Genomic DNA, 26889 nt, shown 5'->3' with positions numbered 1-26889 from the left:
TCGAGACGGGAAGTGCACCTCTGTGCTTCCGGTTCTAGGCTCGGAGCCAGCGCCCTCTCTGGGCCGGAAGGGGAAGTGACGCTGCTGCCGGGAAGATGGCGACGACGGAGGTAATCCCGTCCTCCGCTTCGGCTTCCTCCACGGCCACCGCAGCGGCTCTCGGGGACGTGGAGGATGAAGGGCTCCTGGCGTCGCTGTTCCGGGATCGCTTCCCCGAGGCCCAGTGGCGGGAACGGCCCGACGTGGGCCGCTACCTCCGGGAGCTGAGCGGCTCCGGGCTGGAGCGGCTGCGGCGCGAGCCCGAGCGCCTGGCGGAGGAGCGCGCGCAGCTGCTGCAGCAGACGCGCGACCTGGCCTTCGCCAACTACAAGACCTTCATCCGCGGCGCCGAGTGCACCGAGCGCATCCACCGCCTGTTTGGCGACGTGGAGGCGTCGGTCGGCCGCCTGCTCGAGCGCCTGCCCAGCTTCCAGCAGAGCTGCAGGTGCGGTGGGCCGGTGCCCAAGGGGCTTTGAAACGGCGGCCATAGTGACATTTGCCGTGATGAGATAGCAAACACTTCGGTAGCGCTTACCCTGTCCCAGGCTCTCCGAGCACTTGATTAATCCATTTAAAATCCACAACAGTCTCCGGGGTAGGTACTGTTTTTCCCATTTTATGTCTGAGGAAGCTGGGACACCGAGCGGTCAGTGCTTGTCCCAGGGCCCAGCTGTGCCGTGTCCTGGTCAGAATGGGAGCCCGGCTGCACGTCCCTCCCTCGGAGGCTGGTGCGAGCAACAAATGCAGAGAATCCATGCAAAGCAGTAAGACTTGGGCCTGACATACTTAACTGTCAACACTTGGCAGCTTACTAGGTAAGCGTATTTATATGTAAAGATACCTAAACATACAGACACAACACATACAACAAGTCGGACCGGAAGTCTTCTGCTCCAAAACTTTCATTGATGGGAAACTGACAAGGAAATCCTACCATTGGGGGCTGGCAAAAGTTATTATTTTTTTTAAAATTCCTTCTTTTTGAGTCATTCTGCTTCCTTAGGCCCTCAGTCCATTATCCCTAATTCTGCCTTCCAGCCTTTCATGATAAACGTTTGTAAGTGTTCTTTTGACTCTTTGGCGAATTGACAAATAGCTCTTGTACCCGCCCAGAATAGAGAGGGGACTTGGTGAAACAGGTGTCCACCGTTACGCAGAAGAAATGGCAACTGGTGGGAACCAAGGTGAACAACAGCATAGGAACAGATCGAGCTGTTCTTAAAGGAACGTTTGGTCTGAGTCAGTCAGGTTCTGTGTGAAGTACTTTACACACATCATCTCATTTAATCCTGACATCCTTATTATTATTATTTTACTAATGAGGAAACAGTTATGAAAGCCTGACTACCCTGCCACAGCTAGTTCAGTGGCCGATCTGGGTTCAGATCTTTCCCTTTTGTTAGTTATGTGATCTTGGACAAGTTGCTTAACCTGAGATTAAAGTTTCCTCAAGGGTGCTTACTTCATAATTTGGTTTGAAGGTTAAGTCAAGTCAGCCAGCCTAGTGCCCAGTTCACAGTAAATGCTGACTGATTACAATTAAGGGTTGGGTGCGGGGCAGTGAGCAACCACCGTTCTCCTGATTGTACTAGGAACTTCGTGAAAGAGGCGGAGGAGATCAGCTCCAACCGCCGGATGAACACCCTGACTCTGAACCGGCACACGGAAATCCTGGAAATCTTAGAGATTCCTCAGCTCATGGACACCTGTGTCCGAAACAGCTACTACGAAGAGGCCCTGGAGCTCGCAGCCTACGTTCGCCGCCTGGAAAAGAAGTACTCCTCCATCCCCGTCATCCAGGTAGCCAGCCTCCCCGGGGGGGCTCACACTGATGTTCTTGTCGTCGGTAATTCTGTGGTCGTCACTGAACCTTTAGGCAGAAACGCTTCACAAGGTTCACATCAGTTGCTGCGGTAGCCAGCCAGGCTTGAGCACGAGCATACATTCATTCATTGGTTCAGCTGAGAAGTATGAACCTGTGTGCCAGGCACTCACTGATCTCGGTGCTGGCCTTGCAAAGTGAACAAAGCAAACAAGGCCCTGGCTCTCATGAGTGTAAGCTGATAGTTGGCAAATGAACAGGTAAACAATATGATCCTTTCAGATAGTGATTGTCTGGAGAAAAACCAGGGGATGGGATGGAAGGAGGCCAGGGTGAGTTACGCTAGGGAGGGTGGTCAGGAAAGGCTCTTCTGGAGAGAGAACATGTAAGCTCAGACCCAGACGATAAAAAGGACCCAGCCACGCGTAGATGTGAGGAGAGAGCGCAAACCAGAAAGTGGAAAGAACAAGCACAGCAGGCAGAGGAGGGAAGCTGGAGTGTTAAAAAATACAAAGCCCAGCCAGGGTGGCTCAGTGGTTGAGTGTTGACTTATGAACCAGGAGGTCACAGTTTGATTCTTGGTCAGAACACATGCCCAGGTTGCGGGCGTGGTCCCTGGTGGGGGGCATGTAAGAAGCAGCTAATCGATTGATGATTCTCATCATTGATATTTCTGTCTCTCCCTTCCTCCTCCCTCTCTGAAATCAATAAAAATTTATTTTAAAAAGAAATACAAAGACAGCCAGTGGGACTGGACTGCAGTGAGCAAGGGGAGAGCATGAGGAAGTCAGTGAGGTGGGAGAAGCAGGGCCATGGTGACCCAATACGTGTCAGTTTTAGGAAATGTACTTCCTGTGTTAGGAAGGCGGGGGAATGCTGGTCTGTAGTCTTTGGGGTTCATGGAATGGGTTCCAGGGAGTGTCTCCGAGCGCGGCGTGACTCACCCTCTATCGCCAGGGCATTGTGAACGAAGTGCGCCAGTCCATGCAGCTCATGCTGAGCCAGCTGATCCAGCAGCTGAGGACCAGCATCCAGCTCCCTGCCTGCCTCCGTGTCATTGGCTTCCTGAGGCGCATGGACATCTTCACTGAGGCTGAGTTGAGGGTGAAGTTTCTTCAGGCCCGAGATGCTTGGCTCCGCTCCATCCTGACTGCCATCCCCAACGATGACCCCTATTTCCACATCACAAAAACCATCGAGGCCTGCCGGGTCCACCTGTTTGATATCATCACTCAGTACCGCGCAATCTTCTCCGACGAGGACCCACTGCTGTCCCCGGCCACGGGGGAGCACACCGTGAATGAGAGTGCGATCTTCCATGGCTGGGTCCTGCAGAAAGTCTCCCAGTTCCTGCAGGTGCTGGAAACCGACCTTCACCGGGGGATAGGCGGCCGCCTGGACTCTCTGCTGGGCCAGTGCATGTACTTTGGGCTGTCCTTCAGCCGGGTGGGCGCTGATTTCCGGGGCCAGTTGGCTCCTGTTTTCCAGCAGGTCGCTATCAGCACTTTCCAGAAAGCAATTCAGGAGGCGGTGGAGAAGTTCCAAGATGAAATGAACTCCTACACCCTCATCTTGGCCCCAGCCATTTTGGGCAGCAGCAACCTGCCTGCTGCTGTGCCAGCGACTCAGCCAGGGACCCTGCAGCCGCCCATGGTGCTCTTGGACTTCCCACCCCTGGCCTGCTTCCTCAACAACATCCTGGTCGCCTTCAATGATCTGCGCCTTTGCTGCCCCATAGCCCTGGCGCAGGATGTGACTGGGGTCCTGGAGGACGCGCTTGCTAAGGTGAGCACATACTGTTGGGCTCTGTTGGAACCGTCTTTGGTTACAGAAGGCCAGACTTTGGTAATAAGCCAGCCCATTCGACAGTGGTGACTGCTGACTTGGAGCGGTTTAGTGTGGCTTTGGAGGTTTATCATGGCCGAGCAGCTCTTAGCCAGTTAGTCCCCCTTCATGGAACCTAAAACAACCCATGAAGTGGCTCACCTGTAGTAACGATTCTATAATGTATTCGTTTTCTATTGCTGAATAACGAGCTCCCACTCACATTTATCATCTCCCAGTTTCTGTGCAGCAGGAGTCCGGGCGCAGTATAAGTGGGTCCTCCGCTCAAAATCTCACAAGGTTGCAATCAAGGTGTCGGCCAGGCTGTGGTCTCATCTGGAGCTTGGGTTCCCCTTTCAAACGCACTCGCTTTGGCAGATTTCTGTTCCTTACAGTGAAGGGACTGAGGCCCTCAGCTCCTAGAGGCCGTCCCATTCCATAGGCAGTTCATACGTGGCTTTTTGATTCTTCAAGGCCAATGGAGGGGTATCTCCTGCACAAATCTCTTTTAGGGAAGTCATCAGCCCTCTCTTAAAAGGCTCGTTTGATTAAATCAGGCCCACTTTTGATTAATTCAGTCACTTGATTAGTGTCTTTAATTACAGCTGCAAAATCCTTCACCTTGGCCATATTTTTTTTTCTTTTAATTGAATTTATTGGGGTGAGACTGGATAACAAAATTATACAGGCTTTAGGCGCACAGTTCCACAACACAGTATCTGTATACTGTGTATGTGTGCTCCACCCCAAGTTACGACTCCTTCCATCACCATTTCCCCCCATACCCTGCTCTACCCAGCTTAGCTATTTGCTATTGGTTAGAAACAAGCCACAGATTCTGCCTGCATCTAAGGGGAGGGGATTACACAAAGAAGTGGCTACAAGGGGATAGAAATGACACAAGCTATTTTAGAATTCTGCCTAACACAAGTAATGCTGTTACTACTGTAATCCTACTATGCCGCACTTTTTTTTTTTTTTTTTGAGAAAGAGAAACATCGATGTGAGAGAAACATCGATCAGTTGTTTGCTATACACGCCCCGACCAGGGATTGAACTCGAAACCTGGGGATATGCCCTGATTGGAATCAGATCTGCCACCTTTCAGTGTAAGGGATGACGATCCAACCTACTGAGCCACATCGGCTAGTGCATTTAGAGTCAGTGACATTCAAGTAATAATAATTATCTAATATTTGTATAGAACTTACTCCATGCCAAAGACATTCGTCATACTTTACACATATTAAGATTTGATCCTCAAAACTCTATGAGGTAGGTCCTGTTGCTGAGGAAACTGAGGAAGGGAAGGGATGAGGAAACTGAGGCACAGAGATGGGATGGAGGGCTTACCAGGTAAGTTGGAAGCCACAGAACCAGTAAGTGGCATAGCTAGGACTTGAACCAGGACATCCAGCACCAGAGTCTGCTGTTAATCCTGTTAGCGTGACGCCTGTCTGTGATGCCGGGTAGGCTGCTCTGTTCTTTGTCTTTGGAACTTCCTTTCCAGCTCTGTTTCCTTCTTCCTTTACAATTTTCTAGTGGCCTCGCTTCCTGGCTTTACTCAGTAAAACCCTTCTATAATTTTTCCTTCATTTTCCTGGATCCAGCATAGTTCTGGACAGTCTCCCATGGGAGTCAAGAACCATTTATTCTTCTTCCACTGGAACAAGCAACTATAATGAAACAAGTTGGGTCAGAAAGACATCAATGAAATGACAGAATTGTGACAAGTGATTACAATTCTGACTTTAAACAAAACAGTACTATAATGAACTGTTTGGAACAGCTTTCTTCATGAAAACTTGAGGGCTGCACATTGGTGCTGTTTCATGCACTGCTGATAGTGACAGACTACTCATAGATGGTGTGATAGACACTGCAGCGATTGCTGGTGCCTTTGTCTCCTAGGTAACCAGAGTCATCCTGGGCTTCCATCGTGCTGAAGAGGCTGCCTTCACCAATGGGGAGCGAGAGCTCTTCATCCAGTTCTGCACTGTCTTCCTGGAGGACCTGGTTCCTTATTTAAATCGCTGTCTCCACGTCCTTTTTCCACCAGCTCAGATAGCACAGACATTAGGTAAGGGAAAGGAGAAAATATTTTTAAAACTATTTGGTTGATCTTATTCACATACTAATTCATTCACCTATTTCTAAAATTCATTGTGTTTTAGTGAATGTACAGAAGTGTACAACCATTACCACCATTCAATTTTAGAACATTTCCATCACCCCCAAAAGATCCCTCATGCCCAATGCAGTCATTCCCCAGACCCACTCTTAGCCCCTGGCAACCACTAATATACTTTCTGATGCAACAGATTTGCCTTTCTGAACATTTCATATAAATGGAATCATACAATGTATATAGCTGGCTAAGTGGAAGAAGCTATAATCCCAAAAGAACCAGATATTGTGTGATTTTCCAATTTGCCTTCACTTCCCTGTACCCACTCTCTCTGCCCCTGGGATGGTGTGCGGGGGATGGGGGAGGCAGAACTTCCCAAAGGGCAATGGGCCAGTAATCACACCAGACAACAGTGGCTGCTGGCCACTTTCCCCCCAGCTTTTCTCTTGGGCCTGTCAGGGAAGCCAGTGTTGCTTACTGAGGTTCTGAACCTTGGCCGACCCTCACTCCATCGGCCCTGCTGTGCTTGCCAGATTACCGTCAAAGCCTGGCTTTACAGTATAGCTTCGTCTCCCATGTCACAAAATGGCTCACTATATTGAAATATGGTAACTGTGACTGTTACTTCATGTGACATGTCAGTATTTACATTTATTAAACTTTTTTCCATTTTACTTTGCCTACCATCGGGGTCAGGCATTCCACCCACTCAGCTCTCCAAGTACGGAAACCTTGGGCATGTCAACATCAGCATCGTCCAGGAGCCTCTCGCCTTTATCCTGCCGAAGAAAGAGATGGTCTTCTGTCTGGATGAGAGGGAGCCAGCGCCAGAGCTCACACCTCTAGCTGCAGCCCCAGAACTCCCAGCCGAGGAGGCAAGCCTCGAGCCCATCACTCCGGCCTTCCCTGACCAGGGGCAAGAGCAGGTTGCATCAGGCGAGCCACTGCTGGACGTGCCCAGTGAGAGCACTTAACGGGGTTCCCTGCTCCCAGAACCAGGCGCAGCACCCGCCGGACAGCCCCAGGGGGGAGGCACGCGCCAGAGAAAATGAGAGGGGGAGCCTCTTGGTCACTCCTCTTACACCATAAAAAATGAAATAAAATAAAGCTGATTATCGCCACCGAGAAGCGGACAGCATTCTGTGGGCGGAAGGCGCGCGGGAACTACGCTTCCCAGCGTCCCTGGCGGCGGGAGGGCTTGGCTACGAAGGCCGGAGGGGAGCGTCAGGGCGGGCCGCTCTTGTGGAGCGCACCATGGGCCGCCTGGGGGCCGGGCCGCTGCTGGGGTCGCTGCGGGTGTGGGCGCGTTGCCTCGGGGGGCCTTTCCGGCCTTGGGGGGAGGGGGCGGCGGTCGGCGCCCGGGCTTGCAGCTCCACGCGCCCCTGGGACGGCCTCGAGGGGCCGCCGCGCCGGCGCTCCTACTGGCGCTACCTGCGGCGTCTGGTGCTGGGAGCGCCCAAGCCGCCGTACCCGCACGTGTGCCAGGTCGGAGACCCGGCGCTGCGGGCCGTGGCAGCCCCCGTAGAGCCGGCGCAGCTGGCGGGACCCGAGCTGCAGCGGCTGGTGCAGCGCCTGGTGCAGGTGATGCGGCGCCGGCACTGCGTGGGCCTGAGCGCGCCGCAGCTCGGGGTGCCCCTGCAGGTGCTGGCCCTGGAGTTCCCCGAGGCGCTCTTCCACGCCTGCGCGCCGCGCCTGCGCGAGGCCCGCCAGATGGAGCCCTTCCCCCTGCGCGTGTTCGTGAACCCCAGCCTGCGGGTGCTGGACAGCCGCCTGGTCACGTTCCCCGAGGGCTGCGAGAGCGTCGCCGGCTTCCTGGCCTACGTGCCCCGCTTCCAGGCCGTGCAGATCTCAGGTGCGGGGTGGCAGGGACCCTGGGGCGGCTGGGGAAGCGCTTGTGTCTCTTCTGCCTGTGGAGGCGGCGGCCTCGGGTCCCAGGAAAGTTTCTGTAAGGCTCCAGTTCAGGCGCAGACACGTTGATGGCTGATCAGCGGAACCTTCCGGCGTGAACAAAGGACAGGATCTGGGAAGTGACGGGACTCAGGACTAAGACTGGGGCACAGCCAGCTCAAGTGGAGGAGCCGGGGTGGGAGGTAGAGTGGGGGTGTTAGGACGGCCCGGTGCCGCTGTTTCCTCACAGCTGGTCCTCTGCTCTGTGCCCTGGCCCTCTCTGTCTGTCACACACTCTGCTGCCCCGGATTAGATCTGTCATGTGGAGCGGGAGAAACGGGACCTCTTGCCCTGCCCAGCCCAGGGTGAAGGTGACACCCATTCCCGGCCTGTCACACCAGGATGTTTGTGGAAAGTGGTTCTTTGCTGGGGTTGTGATGATTGTTCCTCCTGAGCAAGCCACTTGGGCCATGAGGGTCAAAGTCAGTGGTCTCCCTTACTTTGTATTGCACCAAGCCTGAGTACTTGGTGTTAGGAATCGAAAGCGAACAGGAATGCTTCAGAGGCGGGAGGAGTGTTCAGGAGAGAAGCACCTTATCAGGAAGATCACATAGGAAGCCCAGCGACCTGCCTGTTAGAGCTGGGAGCTAAGCTGACTACTTGGTAACGGGCAGACGTGGGGCACCTTTTCCAGGAGGATGAGGTGCCGAGTTCCCTTCTGATGTTGCCTCTTGTGAGCAGGAACATCCAGGGGCCAGGGAAGGTGGCAAGGAGGTCGAGAGTGATGCAGTCCATCATGTCCTCACCCAGACTGTAACTTCCTTTGCAGGGCTGGACCCCAGAGGAGAGCAGGTGGTGTGGCAGGCCAGTGGGTGGGCAGCGCGCATCATCCAGCACGAGATGGACCACTTGCAGGGCTGCCTGTTCATTGACAAAATGGATAGCAAGACATTTACAAACATCCACTGGATGGAGGTGAATGACTAAACCTTTCCTGAGGATTCTGAAAACCAGGACACAAACACTTCAGCTTTGAGCCAGGCTTGTCTTACTTGGCATTGACTTGCCTCCGACACAAAACAATGGACTTCCGAAGCATGCCGAACTGAGTTGGAGGAAGATGTTAAAAACGATTGCTCCAGGTTGAGCTATAAAATACTGCTTTTCACTTGAGAGGAAAACTAACTCCCCTAAAAGAATGGCCATTTCCTGATAATTTTGTGTGGAGGATGAGTGGGGCAATAACCACTCTCAGTAGATATGACTTCGTAAGACCTGTGCCATCTATTCCCAAAGCCAAGATTTGGTAATAAATGTAGTTCCAGAATATCTGAAAGCCATGTTCAAAATGCAGATTAAGGCTGTGATTGACTTTATTTACCAAATTCTTATTTTACAAGGGATTTGTGTGTCTTACCTCAAGTCCTTTGCATTGGACACCAGTGTGCTTACAGAAGTAAACACAGGCAGAATGGCCCCAGTTCATAGAAGTGTTTACTGAGAATCCTATATAATAAAACCCTAATATGCAAATCGACCAAACCACAGAATGACCAGTTGCCATGATGGGCACTGACCACCAGGGGGCAGACGCTCAATGCAGGAGCTGCCCCCTGGTGGTCAGTGCGCTCCCACAGGGGGAGCGCTGTTCAGCCAGAAGCTGGGCTCACAGCTGGTGAGCGCAGCAGTGGTGGTGGGAACCTCTCCCGCCTTGGCAGCAGTGCTAAGGACACCTCGGGGGATGTCCCACTGCGAGAGGGTGCAAGTCAGGCTGAGGCCCCCTCCCCCTCCAGTGCATGAATGTTGTGCACTGGGCCTCTAGTATTAGAATAAATGAGTACCCACACACATTGGCACAGATAGTTTAGGCCTTTCACCTTTAACAGAGCTGGGGAGGACTTTTCTGCTGAGATTTCTTGGGCAGCTGGTACTTGGCTTGTTCTTTGGGGGAGGCCACTGAGCTTCTTCCCGTCACAATTTAAGTAGAAAGAACTTGCGCTTCCTGGTCACCACACTTACTTTGGAAAAATAAATTAGCCTCATGATGACTGACCAGTGTTTAACCTTAAGATGTTGTCAGAGGTGAAGGAATTTGTTTCTTTAGGTTGGCTTACCTCATTTTTATGTTGTTTTGCATCGTTAATACTCTTACCAAAGTCCTCAAAGTCCAAGTGCCCATGTAGTAAGAAGTCCAGGCAAGTTGTTTAGAGAGAATGAATGATGGCTTCTCCATCATTAATAAAACGAACCCTCCTTACAGAACTCTCCTTACGGCTTTTTCTAAACAGGCTGAGTCTGGGGGCCTAAGAGGCCACGCAAAAGTGAAGTGGCTCTCTGTGCATTAAACTCTGGAAGGAGCAGGACTTAGCACTACCCTGAGGCGAAGACAGGCACTCAGCCACTGGGGAAGTCTGTAGAAAGCTCTCAATACTGAAAACGTGTCCTTAGAAAAACTAGAATTCAGTGACCCCCTTTCCCTCAGACAATGTTCAGAGACTGCTGCAGAGTGGCCTCAGAACATTCTGGGCCCTGGCCAGGTAGCTCTACTGGTTAGAGCAACATCCTGATACTTCAAAGTTGCTGGTTCCATCTCTGGTCAGGGCACGTACAAGAAGCAGCCAATGAAAGCATCAATAAGTGGAACAACAAGTCAGAGTTTCTCTCTCCCCTGTCCTCTCTCTCAAATTAATTAAAAAAACAAACATTCGGATGCCTCCATACAGAGCCCTGAGGTTAACAGTTCTTAGTAAAACACTACAACCCCAAGGCAGATCCTTGCATTTCCAATGAAGAAAATCTCTTCCACCTGAGGCAGATGTATTAGCCACAAAACCACACACACAAATGGGCATCTGGAGCCGAGTTTTAGAAATCAGCTTCCACAGTGAAAGCCAATGTAGGCGGAAGGTTTAGAACAGAATTCCAGGAAGGGAAGCAGTGGATTTCAGATGGAGCATTTAGGGGAGGAAATTCCTCTGCACACATGCGCCATGATTAACAGAGACCGAGGCCACAGCATCAGTCCGCGTTAGTTCGGCCTCAGAGGTGTCTGTGAAAGCTGGGACTACAGCTATGAGATGAACTGTGACTCGTCTAGGTGTTCAAGCAGAGGAAATGAGGAAGCAGGTTTAAAAAAAGGGGGGGGGGCAAGGACCTTCTGATTCAAGTAAAGGTAATGGAGGTAGAGTAATAAAATACGATTAAACACGAAGTTAAAATAAAACAGTAAGGCAGGGGGCAGTGTCTTATCCTGGCTTCTAGTCCAGCATTTACAAACATAATGGCTGGCTGAGAGCACATAACTAACCAAGAAGCATATATGTGGGAGCTCAGAGCAAGCGACAAGAATTCCAGTCACAGTTGCTGCAGTGTCATCTGGAGGTCAGGCTGGCTGGCGCTCCAGGTAGCGAGGCTAACTCAGTAGCAATGGAGAGGAGCACCAAGCCCAAGCCTTCAAGATACATAATAATGAGGTAAGAAGGCTCAATTCAGCAGACACTTTAAGAATTAGCTGGGGGAGCCCTAACCGGCTTGGCTCAGTGGATAGAGCGTCGGCCTGCGGACTGAAGGGTCCCAGGTTCGATTCTGGTCAAGGGCATGTACCTTGGTTGTGGGCACATCCTCAGTAGGAGGTGTGCAGGAGGCAACTGATCGATGTTTCTCTCATTGATGTTTCTAGCACTCTATCCCTCTCCCTTCCTCTCTGTAAAAAAATCAATAAAATATATTTTTAAAAAAGGAATTAGCTGGGGGAAAAAAGGAAAAAAAAAAGGAAAGAAATTAGCTGAATTCAGCAGACATTCCTCACCAGATGAAAGGAGCACCACAGTGCAAGGCTAACATGATCTGAGAGTTGGCACATACTCAGTTCTGGACCATCCGGGTTTGAAGACTCCAGTGGGGGTGGAGGGGGGACGGAGGAGGAAGGCTGAACAACCCGTGCCAGGCCTTTTCTGAATGTTCATATCTCGTGGTCAACCTGACAGCCATTACTGCGTCTGCTCCGTCAGACAGCATTTCCAGGGCTGCCAGCTCTGGAGACTCGGGTGTCTGACAAAGTCAAACAGGCCAGGCAGGCGATGCAAATGTGTGAGCGGGCACCTGGGGATGGTGAACGCACAGCATGTGGCAACTGAACAGGGCCGCCCCTGCTCGGCTGCAGCTGTTATGCGGCCTCCTGGGGACACAGGCCCAGCATTACCTAACCTGAATTTGTGTGTCTACTCTTGAGTTTTAAATGTTGGCAGCAGAGCAAACCAAACAGCTGCAGGCCACATCTGGCCCACAGGCCTCCCAGTTTGAGACTCTGATCGGGAGGCTGGACAACAGGAAGAACTGCCCAAGTCCCTCAGACGCCCCTGGCCACACTTCTGAGGCCCTGGGGGAAGACAGTCTCAGGAACCTGACTGGTACATAGGCCTTGGCACAGTGGCGACATTCCTGCTTCCTACTCTGCTGAAGAAAAGACAGCAGAGAAAACTAGGTCTTTCTATTGGAAGCAAGCATTACCTTCCAGAACCCAAGAGTCAAAGACAAAATCACTCAGGTGGCTCAAGAAGGGAAAAGGATTTATTAGCCCACTTCCAGGACAGGGACCCGGGCGGTGGCTGGGCTCATGTTCTCACATTCAGAGGGAAGAGGCAGCAGTGAGACCCGCCTGACTGCCTTCACTCCTTCTGAAGTGCACATCTTGGTGTTCACAGACCCCTGTCCTCCTGCAGGGAGGAACAGGGCCCGGGATGGCGACGTGGGAGGGTGCTTGGGAGTGTGCGGATGGCTTGGCTTTACTCTCGGCCTCTGCAGGCACAGCTTGGGCTGGGTTCCAGGGCATCAGCCATTCAGTTCACAAGGAGCGACACTTGGGTCTAAAAGGAATGGGCCCTGGGGGCTCGCAGGTCTGCTGCACCGACCCCACTGCTCGGCTGCTCCCACTCCGTGATGCTCCAGGTGATTTTGACTTTATTTATAAACAAGACGAAAATCCAAGCAGCATTAATTTAGAGGAACAAAAAAGGCTTTAAAAACAAACATGGAGTGTCAGGACAAGGAGTGGTGAGCATCCAGAAGAGGAGGAGGAAGTAGGAAGAGCCAGTATTCCACCCGCTGCCGGATGTGCTTCTGCATCTCTGCGGCCGGGAGCCCCTTCCTTCCTGCTCCTTGGCTGGCGGCCAGACAGCCCAGGGGACACGGAGTGATTTTAGGACGAGCCCTGCAGCCTGTCTGGCCACCGACATGAGGAGTGCATGAATTTACCGCCACCAACCTCCGTCCGTCACCATCACCAGAGTGAAAAGCTTTTAACTCTCCTGTCCAAAGTCCTCTGAGAATTTCTTCACTTTCAGGAGGTCATCTGCATTCACGGTGGGCCGGGTGGTGGCCAAAGACCGGAGCATGTCCGACTGCAAAGACAAAAGCATGCGGCTGAGGAGTGGCCGGCCTCACGTCCTCAGCCTCCCAGCGTCGCAGACCCATGCAGTCCAGGGTGGAGGTCAGCGCCAGCCCCAAATGCAGACCTCCCTCTGGCAGCCTGGCTTCTGCCTGAAAGCCTCCCCTGAGAGATGCTCTTCCTCCTGGGGCAGTTTCTGTCGGTTCCAGATGGGCCTGCTGCCAGCCCCAGGGAACCTCAGCTCCCGCCATCTAACTCCCGGGAGCAGCTCTTTCTACCTGCACGCCCACACCCGCTGCAAACGCAGACACCTGCCATGCAGAACGGGCAACACCACGATAAGGAGGTGAGGACTAGCCAGGAGAGGCTGCCTGTGCAACTGCATCAAATCACAACAGGCTGACAGGCATCTGCTGGTTCCTTCTGTGAACAAAGCAAGCCAAACCCATGGAATGAGGCCGTCCTATCACCTGGCCTTCAATATGTTTTTAAAAATATATTTTATTGATTTTTTACAGAGAGGAAGGGAGAGGGATAGAGAGTTAGAAACATTGATGAGAGAGAAACATCGACCAGCTGCCTCCTGTACATCCCTCTTGGGGATGTGCCCGCAACCAAGGTACATGCCCTTGACCGGAATTGAACCTGGGACCTTTCAGTCCACAGGCCGACGCTCTATCCACTGAGCCAAACCAGTTAGGGCACTATTTTTTTTTTTTATCCTCACCCGAGGATATTTTTCCATTGAATTTTAGACAGAGTGGAAAGGACGGGGAGAGACGCAGAGAGAGAAACATCTATGTGAGAAAGACACATCAAGTGGTTGCCTCCTGCACGCACCCCAACTGGGGCAAGGGATCGAGCCTGCAACTGAGGTACATGCCCTTGACTGGAACTGAGCCCGTGACCTTTCAGCCCACAGGCCAATGCTCTATCCACGAGCAAACCCAGCTAGGGCTGGCTTTTCCTATTTCTGCAGAAGAAAATAAATGCTAACGCTACGGCTCCCATCCTGGGACTGGGTGAGGACTGCGTCCGACAGCAGAAGCCGCAGCTACTCAGCCGCAGAGGCCATTCTCTGTTTAGGAGCCACAACAGCCTTGAACAGAAAAGGGAGAAGCTCATTTGGATTCCTGGACGAAAGCCCTCCATTTTCTGGGCTGCGCAGTCCGCTCTGCCAGTTGGCCGCTTACCATGCAAACCACAGGCTCTAAGAGTTTGTCACTAGGGACATCCATCCAAGTCATCTCCATGGCCCCTGGGTCCCCTGGAGAGCACGGGGTCAGGAGGTCGTCGGTCATGATGTTAGGGTTGGTGCGGGAAGGGCCGCAGACCTGGAAGAAACAGGAGTGTGATGGCTGGCTTCTGGAGAAGGGGCAGGACACCGCAGGTTTCTGAGTCCTGAAGAGAAGGCGAGGGCAGGGTGTGAACAAAAGCCTGGCTTTCTAGGTCGTTAGTCTGAGGAGGGAGAGGCTCCTTCACAACTCTCAGGCCGAGTGGTCCCAGCGGCTGGAAGTCCACTCAGAGGCTGGTGACTGGCAGGCTATTCCAGCCACTGTCCTCCCGAATCTCACTGTGGGGCCCCACATGCCTTGATACCTTCCTCTTCCTCATTCACTCAAATCGCACACCAACGTAGTGGCATCAAAAATGTTTTTCCACCTGCACCCTCTCCACTGGCACATCCTCCCAAGTGTCTGAAGGCTCATCCCCTCACCTTCGTCAACTTGAATGGCACCCAGTGTGGCTTAGCCTTTAAGAGTGTAACCTGCCCCTCTGCCCCCAAATCTCAGACCTCCCTTCCCTGCTCCAACTTCCCCCTCGCCACCCTCTGAGAAATGAATCTGTTTTGTTTATTCGCTGGAAGAGGCTCCTGGAGGGCAGGGATTCTGTCTGCTGTGGTCAGTTACAAATGTCTCCCCAGCATCTAGAGCAGGGGTGGGCAAACTTTTTGACTCGAGGGCCACAGTGGGTTCTTAAACTGGACCAGCGGGCCGGAACAAAAGCATGGATGGAGTGTTTGTGTGAACTAATATAAATTCAAAGTAAACATCATTACATAAAAGGGTACGGTCTTTTTTTTTTTTAGTTTTATTCATTTCAAACGGGCCGGATCCAGCCCGCGGGCCGTCGTTTGCCCACGGCTGATCTAGAAAGAGGCCAGGTGCATAGTAGGACTTTTGGCAGCCACTTGACAGAGACCTTCTGTGTGAACGGAGTTCCTCCTTACGGTGTGGGGTTTTGTACCCACCGCACACAGCAGTGCTGACGGCGGGGTGGCAGCGGGGACCACGGTGCTGTCCCCTGGGCTCACACAAGCTGAGATGGTCAGGAAGAACTGCAGGGGAGGGGAGGGCAGGGACAACCCTGTCTGGGCCCTGCAGCCGAAGGGTTCATTTGCACTTGCCCTTGGTGCTCCAGGAGACCCACGAGTGTCAGCTGCTGTCCCCTTTCCTGCGACAGTTTCTAAACAATGCCTGCGGGCTCGCTCACCTTTTTGAAGTGTGTTGCTGACTGCACTTTTCTCACGGGCTGCATGAGGGAGTCCCGCACGATGATGCTGATGTCTGCGCCCGAGTAGCCTTCTGTCTTCCGGGCCAGCTCCTGGATGTTGGCGTCCGTGAGGCTGTGTGGCGTGCTGCCCAGATGCAACCGGAACATCTGGGAACGGGCCGCCTCCTCCGGCAACGGGATGTAAATCCGCTTTTCAAACCTAGAGAGCCAAGCACACGGCTGGACTTGAGAGCAGACGGAGGAGGAGTCTCAATGAAGAGGGACAGCGGGCTCACCGAGCTGGCTGCACTCGGCTGCTCACCATGCAGACAGGGAGAAGCCGAGACAGGTCAGGAGAAAGACCCTGGCTTCTCCTTCCGGGAGACTCACCTCCGTCTAATGGCCGAATCCAACACCCACGGGATGTTTGTGGCACCAAGAACCAGAGTCCCATCGTTGTTATTCCCCACTCCTGCGGACAAAGGGAAGCAGATGCTGACTCAGAGCACCCGCAACCGTCAGTCAGAACCTGCGGGGAAGGACCTCAGGGGCTGTGTGTCCTGAACGGGAGCCACCCCTGTGCCACCTCAGTGGTGGGGCCCTAACTGGCTTAGCGGCAGCGAAGAGCTCGGCTGCCCTGCCAGCCTCGGGAGGGGCGGGGGCGGGGGCCAAAGGCCGCAGAGACCTCTCCAAAGGAAGGCCTGAGGAGATGGAACTGAGAATTGCTTCTCTGAGATTTCCCTCTGCCCCAAGGGCAATCAGATCCAGCTGCAGCTAACTCATGAAGCCTGGGCTGGCTTTAGGTGGACGAGGACCAGGGAGGAGACCCAGGACCAGCACGCACCCTGCATCTGGACCAAGAACTCTGTTTTGATCCTTCGGGCAGCCTCGCTCTCATTTTCGTTGCGGGATCCGCAGAGGGAATCCACCTCGTCGATGAAGATTATGGAAGGCTTGTGCTGCCTGGCCAGCTCAAACAGGTTCTTGACTAGCCTGTGAAGGCGAAAAATGGGGTTGGCACCTGGACACTCACACACATGCCCAGCCAGGGTCCCAGTCACCACTCCTCTTGCCCTTGCCACGAGGAGGTCAAGACGAGAGTCACGCTTGGATTTCAGAAAAAATGGTGGTGACAAATCCTCTAGCAGCACCGCACCCAGAGGAAGGGCTAGCCGGGCGTCCTTCCCCATCCATTAGCTCTGGACTTAAGACAAGTCACTTCCCTTCCTGTTTCATCATCTGCTACCTGGGAGTCGGTGTGGGGAATACGCTAACTACATAAAGTCCCCAACAGAGGATACCCACCTGATACCCAATTACTGGGGTGCCTTCTCTTCCCTTCAGGAAGACCCACCTCTCCCAAGTGCCCTCCCAATTTCAGGGTCTTGATCAGTCCCCCCGTGCTCCCTGCCCCCCCGCCCCCCCCCCCCCCAATGAGCTAGCAAGATACCCTCTGCTGACTACTCCTCCCTGACATCAGTAGCAGCTCCTCTGGGGGGTGACTCCAAGGGCAGGAAGCGGACCACCAGCAGAGAATGCCGGGATCCAGCAGAGAAGGGCCTGGTGCTGACTTACTTCTCACTCTCCCCCAACCACTTAGACATCAAGTCCGAGGAGGACACGGAGAAGAAGGTGGAGTTGTTGGCCTCTGTTGCCACCGCTTTGGCCAGGTAGGACTTCCCGGTGCCAGGGGGTCCAAAGAGCAGTATCCCTCGCCAAGGGGTACGCTTGCCTGCAAGAAAGAATAAACTGGGTGAGCTTCCTCTGACTGGGGCAGGGGAACAAGAACGCAGATGGGCCTCAGTCATTGTAAATACAGTCAGAAATGACTTCTACAGGACAACGGATTCTAAGAGCAAAGGAGGAAGGGAACTGAGTTAACTGCCCAGACTTTGTCTTAGCCCTGGCTCATGACCCCGCGACCTTGCAAAGTGACACTGATGGCACTGTTCCTGACCCTGCCCGCCCACTGGGACAGTCAGCGAAGCTCCGGTTATAAAGGTGTTTCCGACACCAGAGAGAAGCCAAGGACTGGACGACTGCAACGGGCAGGCCTTGGCCTTTCCTGGGTGGGAGCCCCCGGAGGCCAGGCCTCGCCCACTGAGGGCGACAGGAGCCAAGTCACCACCTGCCCCTGGACAGCTTCAGAGCGGGAGCCCTGAGCTTGCTCCCTCAGAAGCCTGATATTTTACATCGGGGCCGACAGAGGCTCAGCTCTTACCTGTGAACAAGTGTGGGAACTTAATTGGCAAAATGACAGCTTCTTTGAGGGCCTCCTTGGCCAGCTCCAGCCCGGCCACGTCACTCCACCGAATGTTGGGCTTCTCCATCATGACGGCCCCTGCAGAGGGAGGCAGAGCCTTTGATCCAGAGCCCGGACCCACCAAGGGCCCTCATGTCCCGCTCCCACAGCATGGGGCCTCCAGCCTCTTACCCATCAGCTGTTCTTGCAATTTCTTTTTCTCTGGATTATCCCCTTCACTGTCACTATCGCTGCTGGGAAAGGAGACAGAAGATGACAGGCTAGAGCCGGAGGTTGGTAGGAGGCTCTCAGAGCGAGGCCAGGCTCTGCTGCCAGCAGAGGGGTAAAGGGATGCTCTTCCTGATCAACAGAGGAGACACCCACAAACAGGTCCCCGAGCACATTCAGGGACCACAATGGATCCTCCAGGAAACTCTCATGACCCATCCTCATTTCTTCATTAAGGGAATAAGAGAGACATGCGCTCTTTCTAGAGACTGGTGGCGGACATGTGCTTTGGCTGGACTTCAAGAGCAGCCAGGGCCGGCTCAGTGTTTGAGAATCTACGTATGAACCAGGTGGTCATGGTTCGATTCCCGGTCAGGGCACATGCCCGGACTGTGGGCTTGATCCCCATCAGGGGGTGTGCAGGAGGCAGCCAATCAATGATTCTCTCTCATCATTGATGTTTCTCTATCCCTCTCCCTTCCTCTCTGAAATCAATACAAATATATTTTAAAAAGAGGTAAAAACAGAGCAGCCAGGCAAGGCAAGTAATTACAGCCCTCACTGGCCTCTCATACAGACTCAAAACCAGACAGCAAGTGGCTCTGACCTGGAGAAGAAGTCAGTCTGGGTTTTTTGCCTTTTTTAAAAAATATATTTTTTTATTGATTTCAGAGAGGAAGGGAGAGGGAGAGAGAAACATCAATGATGAGAGAGAATCACTGATCGGCTGCCTCCTGCACACCCCCTGATGGGGATCGAGCCTGCAACCCAGGCATGTGCCCTTGACTGGAATCAAACCCGGGACCCTTCAGTCCGCAGGCTGGCACTATCCACTGAGCCAAACCAGCTAGGGCAGTGGTCGGCAAACTGAGGCTCATGAGCTAGGGCTAGGTCAGTCTTCTTAAGTCTACAGAGCACCTGGAAAAGGAACACAGTCACTGCCCCCACCGCCTGGCAGATCCGTCCGGCCATGAGGGGTTTGCCATCCTCACACCTCCTGCAGCTCCCTTGGAGGTCTGGCCTCCTGCCCCTTCCTCGGTGTGTCTCTCACTCAGGCAACCTTCTCCACCCAGAAGCAGAGCCTCCCACCTCTGGGGACACAGCTGACACAGCACCCACCGCTCTCCTACGCAGACTCCCTGCCCAGGATCCTCCCTCCCTCCAGCACCCCAGCGGCCTTTGTGCTCAGATAACCGGAATCTCCATGGTGGACAAACCACAGACGTGAGGAGAGAAACTGCAGAGGGAACCCTGGCTTTGGAATCAGAAACACAGGCCCCGGGTGTGGGTCCCGACTCCATCAGGTTCCAGCTCCGTGACCGTGGCAACCTCTGAACCCCTGAGTCTGTAGCCTCATAAGTCAGATGAAGATGTTAACTCCAGTGACAACAGCGGCTGACAGTTATTTAGTCCTCACTGAGCACCACCGTCTATGCTCAGGGCTCACCCCGTCATCTCATTTGCTCCTCAGAGGGAAGCCCCATTATCTTCCTCCTACAGACGAGGAGCTCGAGGGCACAGGGGGCCATGGCACTTGTCCAAGGTCACAAGACTAGGAAGCACAGAGCCAGGTTATACCCCAAGAGTCTGGCTGCAGAATCCAAGTCTAGTCACCTCCACGCTGGCTCCCCATCCAGACCCAGTGCCGCAGCGTACCCAGAAGTATTCTGTAAAGTGCCTGACGAAAGCAGCTCTGGGCTGCGGTGAGCAGAGAAAGGTGCCGTGCTAGTCCAAGGCTGCATTAGCACCCACAGCGACAGCAACACAGGACCAGGGCACATGCTCGTGGGTCCCGGCCGGGTCCTCCCCTCCTGCGTACTCACCCCTTGCTCTCACTCTGGTTCTCTTTGACTGGCTTCTTGCCGTGCTTCTCTTTGTTCCGTAAATAATCCTTCAGCTTCTCGGCCCGGTCTAGGTACTGCATGCACTTGGCTCGAATGCTCTCCTTGGCCTTGTCGCTGTGAGCCTCATCTGCAAAAGGGGATTGGAGAGGAGCCCTGTGAGCCCAGGTGCCCACACTCCTCTCGCAGGGGCCTGGCGCCTGGGAGGGCCCGGTGGGACGCACATTTGATAGCGTGTAGGAAATACTCCACCGCATGCTGGTAGAGCCGGAGCGCCTCCTCGTAATTCTTGGCTTTATCCTCTTCTGTGGCTTTTGTCACCAGATCAATGGCTTTCTGGAAAGGCAAAGCAAAGAGCTCAGTGCTTCCCAAGGGATCCAGAAAGCCCTCGGGTGCCAGGCAGAAGGAAGACACTGACGAGAATTAGTGAGGCGCAGACCATTATGCCGGCCTACTTCTCCAACAGCTAGACAGGCCTTAGGAGGATGCTGAAGAGACAGCCATCCCGCCTCACAATGCGCTCAATACAGGGAAGCAACTCCTCAGGCTTTGCTCTGAGCAAGTGGAAGCCTGGGAAACAGTGCAGGTCAGGGCTCACAGGGGAAGCTCGCTTTCTATTCCCTCCTCAGGGAAAAGACTGGGACCCTGCCTGAGAGCCGGAACAGGGGAAACACCAGAACCAATGGATTCCTGTGCTGTTCAGCAGGGAGGCCGGAAACCTGAGGCAGAGGAGAGCCGGCCAGCACGGAAAGTCCTTCACCGACCCGAGTTGTATGCGATGGAGTTAAAGGGATCTACGGGCCCAACCGGCTTCTCGAGGCTGAAAAGGGAAGACGTTTCGTCAAGCTGACACTTAGGGCACAGCGGCTTGTACAGGGGGGCCAGCTCACCAGCATCTCCAGTACAAACGTGCTTGCTTACCCCTAAGCATGTGTGTGCTGCCGACAGAGGGCACAGCCCCCGGGAGCCCTGAGAACTCTGGGGGATTCTCCGTGCGGCTCATACGTCCTGGAGGCCGGTGCCCTCCCCGAACCTGAGCACGCTGGGTCTTTACAGCTGCCCACACCTCCCTACCCATCCCCTTTTAGAAGCCACGGCTGCACCCGGGAGCGTTACCAGATTTACCCTCCTCAACAAGATACAGCACCAGACACCAGCGGCGGATCCCGCTGCCACACACAGCTCCGTCCACAGCAAACAATAACCCCACTGACCGGCTTTGGCAGGGCCCAGGCGTTTGTGCAGCCCTTCCCATCTGAGAGCAAGAAGCCTCAGACAGAAAGACACAGATTTCTCTACTAACAGACGGGCAGGTGAGGCCAGGCTGATGTGAACTGGCCAGGTTAAAGAGAGGAGGAAAGGTGCAAGAGTGTAGCTACTATTTTCAAGCTTCGGCTCCATCCACTCCCTAAATAGAGAATTGCTAGGAGCCCTGAACCTCCTGAATGGATGAGTAGCTTAAACACAAGCGTCACTTGTCTACTCTCCCCCATCACAGCCCTTCAGAAACAACGTGAAGGGTAGTCCTGTCCCTGGTGACTTCTCTTCTCCATAACCAACACCCCCAGTTCTGTGGACTTTTTCCACTCTAGACCAGCGGTTCTCAACCTGTGGGTCGTGACCCCTTTGGCGGTCGACTGACCCTTTCACAGGGGTCGCCTAAGACCATCCTGCATATCAGATATTTACATTACGATTCATAACAGTAGCAACATTACAGTGATGAAGTAGCAACGAAAATAATGTTATGGTTGGGTCACAGCATGAGGAACTGTATTTATTTAAAGGGCCAGAAGGTTGAGAACCACTGCTCTATACCAATGATTTTCAATACGTGTGCTGCAATACCTGACTATGAGTCAGGAGCAATGACCTCTTCTCTTAGTTTGTAGTTGGTCAAATGCAAAAATGACAGCAGCGCTCTCCCTCCAGGGAGCAAGCCCAGGCCCTTCCCGCTCCCCCCCCCCCCACCTCCCCTCACCTCGAAGGGAGCCAGGGAGCCCGTGAGACTTGCAACCAGGGGAACAATGGGCAGTGGCAGCTCGTCCAGGGTTAACCCCTGAGTCCGTCTCCAAGGCTCCCTCTCCCCGCTTCCTCTGACTTCCCAGTGAGCTGGGGCAGCCCAGCCTCGGCTCTCCTGCTTCTTCTGTGCCCTCCTTGGTTTCACTGTCCTAAGTATATTTTTGCTGCGGCTAATAAATTGCTTGCTTTTCCACACACACACAAAAATGACAACAGCTGACACAACAATAGCCGTCTGGTGTAAATGAATCAAAATGATATCAATTTTTTTGGAAGATCAGCAAAAAATAGACTATATTTTTTGGTGTGCTGCAGAATTTTAGAAGTTAGTTCATGTGTGCCATGAGATGAAAATTGCTGCTCTATACACCTTCTTGCTTAGGTTTGTCCTTTTGAAAGGCGGGGTTCAGAACAATACTCCAGGTCCACTCTGTCCCCCATGTGACAGGCCATGTGGCAGAGCAGGCCCATCCCTTGCTCCCCTCCCCCCTTTTTAAAAATATATTTTTATCGACTTCAGAGAGGAAGGGAGAGGGAAAGAGAGAGAGAGAAACATCAATGATGAGAGAGAATCAATGATCGGCTGCCTCCTGCACACCCCCTTCTGGGTATGGGCGTGTGCCCCTGACCGGAATCGAACCCCAGACCCTTCAGTCTGCAGGCCGGCGCTCTATCCACTGAGCCAAGCCAGCAAGGGCCCCTTGCTCCCTTCTTGATACTCAATTAATGCACCTAAGATTTTCCTGGCAACCGCATACAGTTTTTTGCATGCAAGAGGCCTCAGCAGCAATTTGGAGAGGAACAGTTTTGCATGACAGGAGCGTAAGGTGACCAAATGCCAACCCTGCCTCATCTCTAGAAACGCACCTATTGCAAAGGATGAGGATGAAAGAAAAGGGCTGCAGAACCTCTGTAGCAACGACGCATCTCTGCCTGGTAGCCCCCGAAGCAGCCACAGACAATACATAAACCAATGAGCAGGCACGTGTTCCAATAAAACTTCACCTGTAGACACTGAAATTTGAATTTCATGATTTTCATGTATCACTAAATATCCTTTCAGCCTTGTAAAAATGCCAAAACCCACATCATGTTAGATGAAAGAAGCCACTCACAAAGGACTTCATTTTTTGTATAATTTCCATCTACATAAAATGCCCAGAACAGGCAAATCTATAGGGGCAGGAAGGAGATGAGTGGTTACCAGGGGCTGGGAGGGGTGGAGGGATAGAGGGGGAGTGGCAGCCACAGGGTGATGAAGATGCTCTTAAAGTGATTGTGGCGATGGGTGCACAATCCAGTGACTATACGAGAAACACTGAAGTGTACACTTTAACTAGGCCAGTGGTCGGCAAACTCCTTAGTCAGCAGAGCCAAATATCAACAGTACAACGATTGAAATTTCTTTTGGGAGCCAAAGTTTTTAAACTATATAGGTAGGTACGTTGTTATTAACTTAATCAGGGTCCTCCTAAGCTGGCCTTTGCTAAAAACGTCCTCAATCTGAGGGGTCGACCTCAGCGAACGTACCCCCACTTCTTCTAAGGCCACTTCTTCAAAACAGACTCGCCCAGGCCGAAAACCGACTTCTGCGCCTGGGCCACGAAGTTTCAATCGCACTGGACGTGCGCGCCCGCCCGCGGAATTTTGTGGAAGAGCCACACTCAAGGGGCCAAAGAGCCACACGTGGCTCGCGAGCTGCGGTTTGCTGACCACTGAACTAGGCGAATTGCATGGTGTGTATTATATTGTAGTAAAGCTGCTTTTAAAAAAATGTTTTTATAAAAAGCATTCTTAGCTCACAGGCCCGACAAACCCTGGGCAGATGGGACCCGCAGGTGGAAGCTGACCCGCTGTTCCCACCTCCCTCACCCGCAGCCGCCTCCCTCCTCCACCTCCAGGGACCTGAACGCTACCGCTGACGATCCTGCCAGATGCCACTCCTTCCGTGAAACCTGGACCAACTCCCGCAAGCCCCGCGTCCATCGCCCCTTACTGAGCACCGACCGGGCGGCTGGCACCCGGCTGGGAACGCTTTCCCGGAATCAATCACAGCAGCGCTGCTGGGACCCCAGGATCACGGAACCAGCCCAAGGTCACACGCGAGGGGCGGCCGGGTGGACCGCACACCCGTCCGAGGCCGGGGCATGTTGACGTTTTCCGGCCCAGCAGGACCGGCAGCACCTGGGAGGCGGGTCAGTCATGCATCCAGGTGGCGCCACCCAGCACCGCCCTGCACCGTCCGGGGAATGAATGAGGGGTCGCCGGCCGAGAAGAGGAAATCGGAGACGGGGAAGAAGCAGGGGCTGGTAGGAAGGCTGGTGGGGGAGGAGGAGGGGGAGGGGGAGGGAAGGGAGGAGGAGGAGGAGGAGGAGGAGGAGGAGAAGGAGGAGGAGGAGGAGGGAGAGCGAGCAGCCGCGCCGCGGCCCGAGCTGCCCGGGCGGCGCCAGGAGGCCCGGGTGAGGCTGAGCCCGCGGCGGGACGGGGGCGCCGGCTGCAACGCGGGGCCTCGGGCTCGGCCAGGCCACGGGGCCAGCGTTCCGGACGGAGGTGGTCCCTGGCTCCGAGCCCGTAAACACAGAAGCCGACGGGGCTCAGAGGCGGCCCCCGCCCGCCCGGCTGCCGGTCCGCAGGCCCCGCCGCGCCTCCTTCGGCCTCCGCCAGCCGGCCGGGCCGCGCCGAGTACCTGGAGGGTTGACGTTGTCATTTCATCTCCTGGGTCCGCCTCACACCCCGCGGCGCTGCTTGCGGCCTCGGTCCGGCCTCGGAGAGCCGAGGTGCTGGGTCCGGCGCGGGGAGCCTGATGGGTCCGCGCTGGGCGCGGGGAAGGGTGGCCGCTGGCAGCGGGAGGGAGTCCGACAACGAGCGACGGGTGCGGCCCAGAGCGGTCGGGCCCGAGCGGCGCGGCTGCCCCCTGGCGGCCACGGCCCGCACTGCAGGCACCGCTCTCCGCGGCCACCGGCGGCCCCGGCGAGAACCGGGCCAGGGACGCGTCGGGGTGGGCGGGGGCGAGGCCCGGAGCCCCGCAGGGCTGCGGTGGGGCCTGGGAGTGGGGAGGGGCGTGGGGCGGGGCGAGGGGCAGGGCGGGGCCGAAGCCTCAAGTCCTAGACCCCACTTCCAATAAAACAGTTTTAGTTCCCCGAGCTCTGTGTGCGCGTGTTTAACGGGGTAGGCTAATAACCAGGACCCACCTTCTCTGGCTTTTGAGGGCAATGAATGAGCTAGCTAATGGACACATAGTCTACCCCACAGTGTTATCAGTTCCAGGTAACTTATGTCTGTGGCTTTGTCTAAAAGTTTTGTTTTTAATCCTCACCGAGGATATGTTCTTATTTATTTTTAAAGAGAGTGAGAAGGGGGGGGGGGAGGAGAGAGAGAGAGAGAGAGAGAGAGAGAGAGAGAGAGAGAGAGAGAGAAATATCGATCAGGGTGGCTCCTTATCGTGCCCCCACTGGGGATCGAACCCACAACCTTTTGGTGTACGGATGATGTTCCAACCAACTGAGCCACACTCATTCACTTTAACAATATTTCATCAATACAGACTATTTCGGAGCTCTGTGTCGTTTCTGGGGATACAGCAATGATTAAAACAGCTCCCGGGGAGCCTGCAGTCTAAGGAGAAAGATGATGTACACCAGGAAAAATTATGTAATAAGCGTGTTGAGGCCTGTGTGTGAAGGCCCATTGCTCTGTGGGCTTCTAACTGGCAACCTACCTGAGATAGGGGTTCAGGAAAGCCTTCCATTCTTCCAGGGATGAAGGGGGTTAGAAGAGCATTCCCAGTTGATGGGACAGCCTGTACGAAGGCCCGAGGCCCTGAGGAGGCCACTGGTGGAATTTAAGAAACTGGAAGAAGGCTCCGGTAGCCAGAGAGCATAAAGTAGAAAGTCAAGTTCACCTGATGTGAACGGGTGTTCGGGGGTAGGGCAGGGGCCAGGACATTTGGCTATGGTCAAGATTTTGGGTTGTATCCCAAGATCAATGGGAAACTGTTCATTTGTTTTTGGATAGATGACTAGCCCTATTATGCAGAACTGATTGCAGGGATGGGGTGGCTATTATACATGAAGCTCCTGCCATAGTCCAGAAGAGTAAGGGAAGCTTGGACTGGGGTAAGGGGGCATGGAGAAATACACAGAGAATGGGAGGTTTTGGAAGACAAATTTCAAGCGCTTGGAAGTGGATTAGATATGGGGTATGGTGAGGGCTGGAGGGACAGAGATAACTCCTGGGTTGCTGGCTTCAGCACCTGGACCAATAGTGATGCTGCTGAGATGGGAATACTGGACAAAGACTAGATTTGGGGGCTTGTGGGGGAGGGATGAGGAGTTTGAGGTGCCTTTGAAATATCAATAGTCAGATATATGCATCTGGAAGTCGGAAGAAAGATGAGGGCTGGAGATGCACATCTGTGAGACATCTGGGTGTCAGTGGGAACGGAAGCTGCGAATAAGATCTCCTAGGGAAGAGCAGAGTGTAGGGGGGACCTGGGGCAGCGCTTGGAGGTTTGTTGGCCAACCAGAGGAGGAGGAGCCTGCAAAAGCAGCTCAGAAAGACAGCTGGAGACAAGGATAGACAGAAGAGTGTCCTGGAAGTCAGGGGGTGGGAGGACTGTGGTGAAGGAGGGAGGAGCACAGTACCTAATGCAGTTGAGAAAGCAGACAGTGATATATGTAAGATACCGACGACCTTAGCCAGAGATGAGTAAGTGATGGAGGCAGAGCCATACTGCAGAAGGCCACGAGTGAGTGGGTCACGAGGAAATGTAGTCCATGAGGAGGCACAACTCTTTCAAGGAGTTTGGGGAACAGGAAGGGAGGCCTAGGATAATAGCTGCAGGAACTGTGGGTCCGGAAGGAGTTTTTGATGGTTGTTAATGTGAGAAGAGTTGAGCATGTTTGAAAAACCAACAGGGCCCGGCCGCCGTGGCTCACTAGTTGAGTGTCAACCTATGAACCAGGAGGTCATGGTTTG

The 26889-nt window shown here is 53.8% G+C and overlaps 2 protein-coding genes across 6 annotated transcripts; one reads left to right on the top strand and one right to left on the bottom strand.

The window, feature by feature from the left end:
- Positions 1–83: 83 nt before the first annotated feature.
- Positions 84–10382, top strand: COG8 (component of oligomeric golgi complex 8). Of its 4 annotated transcripts, none has more exons than XM_081107759.1 (5): positions 84–484; positions 1632–1839; positions 2819–3646; positions 5597–5765; positions 8530–9233. In XM_081107759.1, exons 1-5 carry the CDS (start codon positions 96–98, stop codon positions 8685–8687), a joined length of 1752 nt encoding a protein of 583 aa, XP_080963885.1. In that variant the 5' UTR covers positions 84–95; the 3' UTR covers positions 8688–9233. The 4 variants fall into 4 exon arrangements, with proteins under 4 accessions (XP_080963885.1, XP_080963883.1, XP_080963886.1 ...); XM_081107757.1 differs by lacking the exon at positions 8530–9233 and adding an exon at positions 6510–6939; XM_081107760.1 differs by lacking the exon at positions 5597–5765.
- Positions 10383–12251: 1869 nt separating this feature from the next.
- Positions 12252–24901, bottom strand: VPS4A (vacuolar protein sorting 4 homolog A). 2 transcript variants are annotated; one of them, XM_081107764.1, is made up of 11 exons: positions 24599–24901; positions 20115–20226; positions 19873–20020; positions 18014–18075; positions 17801–17920; positions 17155–17311; positions 16424–16572; positions 15970–16051; positions 15580–15799; positions 14280–14420; positions 12252–13099 (listed from the first exon to the last, which is right to left on the bottom strand). In XM_081107764.1, the coding sequence occupies exons 1-11, from the start codon at positions 24617–24619 to the stop codon at positions 12998–13000; spliced, it is 1314 nt and encodes a 437-aa protein (XP_080963890.1). In that variant the 5' UTR covers positions 24620–24901; the 3' UTR covers positions 12252–12997. The 2 variants fall into 2 exon arrangements, with proteins under 2 accessions (XP_080963890.1, XP_080963891.1); XM_081107765.1 differs by lacking the exon at positions 24599–24901 and having other exon boundaries at positions 18014–18072; positions 20115–20418.
- Positions 24902–26889: the final 1988 nt, after the last annotated feature.

The sequence above is a fragment of the Myotis nattereri genome (assembly GCF_964212035.1).
Source record: "Myotis nattereri genome assembly, chromosome: 15".
Classification (NCBI taxonomy): Eukaryota; Metazoa; Chordata; class Mammalia; order Chiroptera; family Vespertilionidae; genus Myotis; species Myotis nattereri.
Note: the sequence above shows the minus strand (reverse complement) of the source record. Positions and strands in the feature narration are given on the sequence as shown.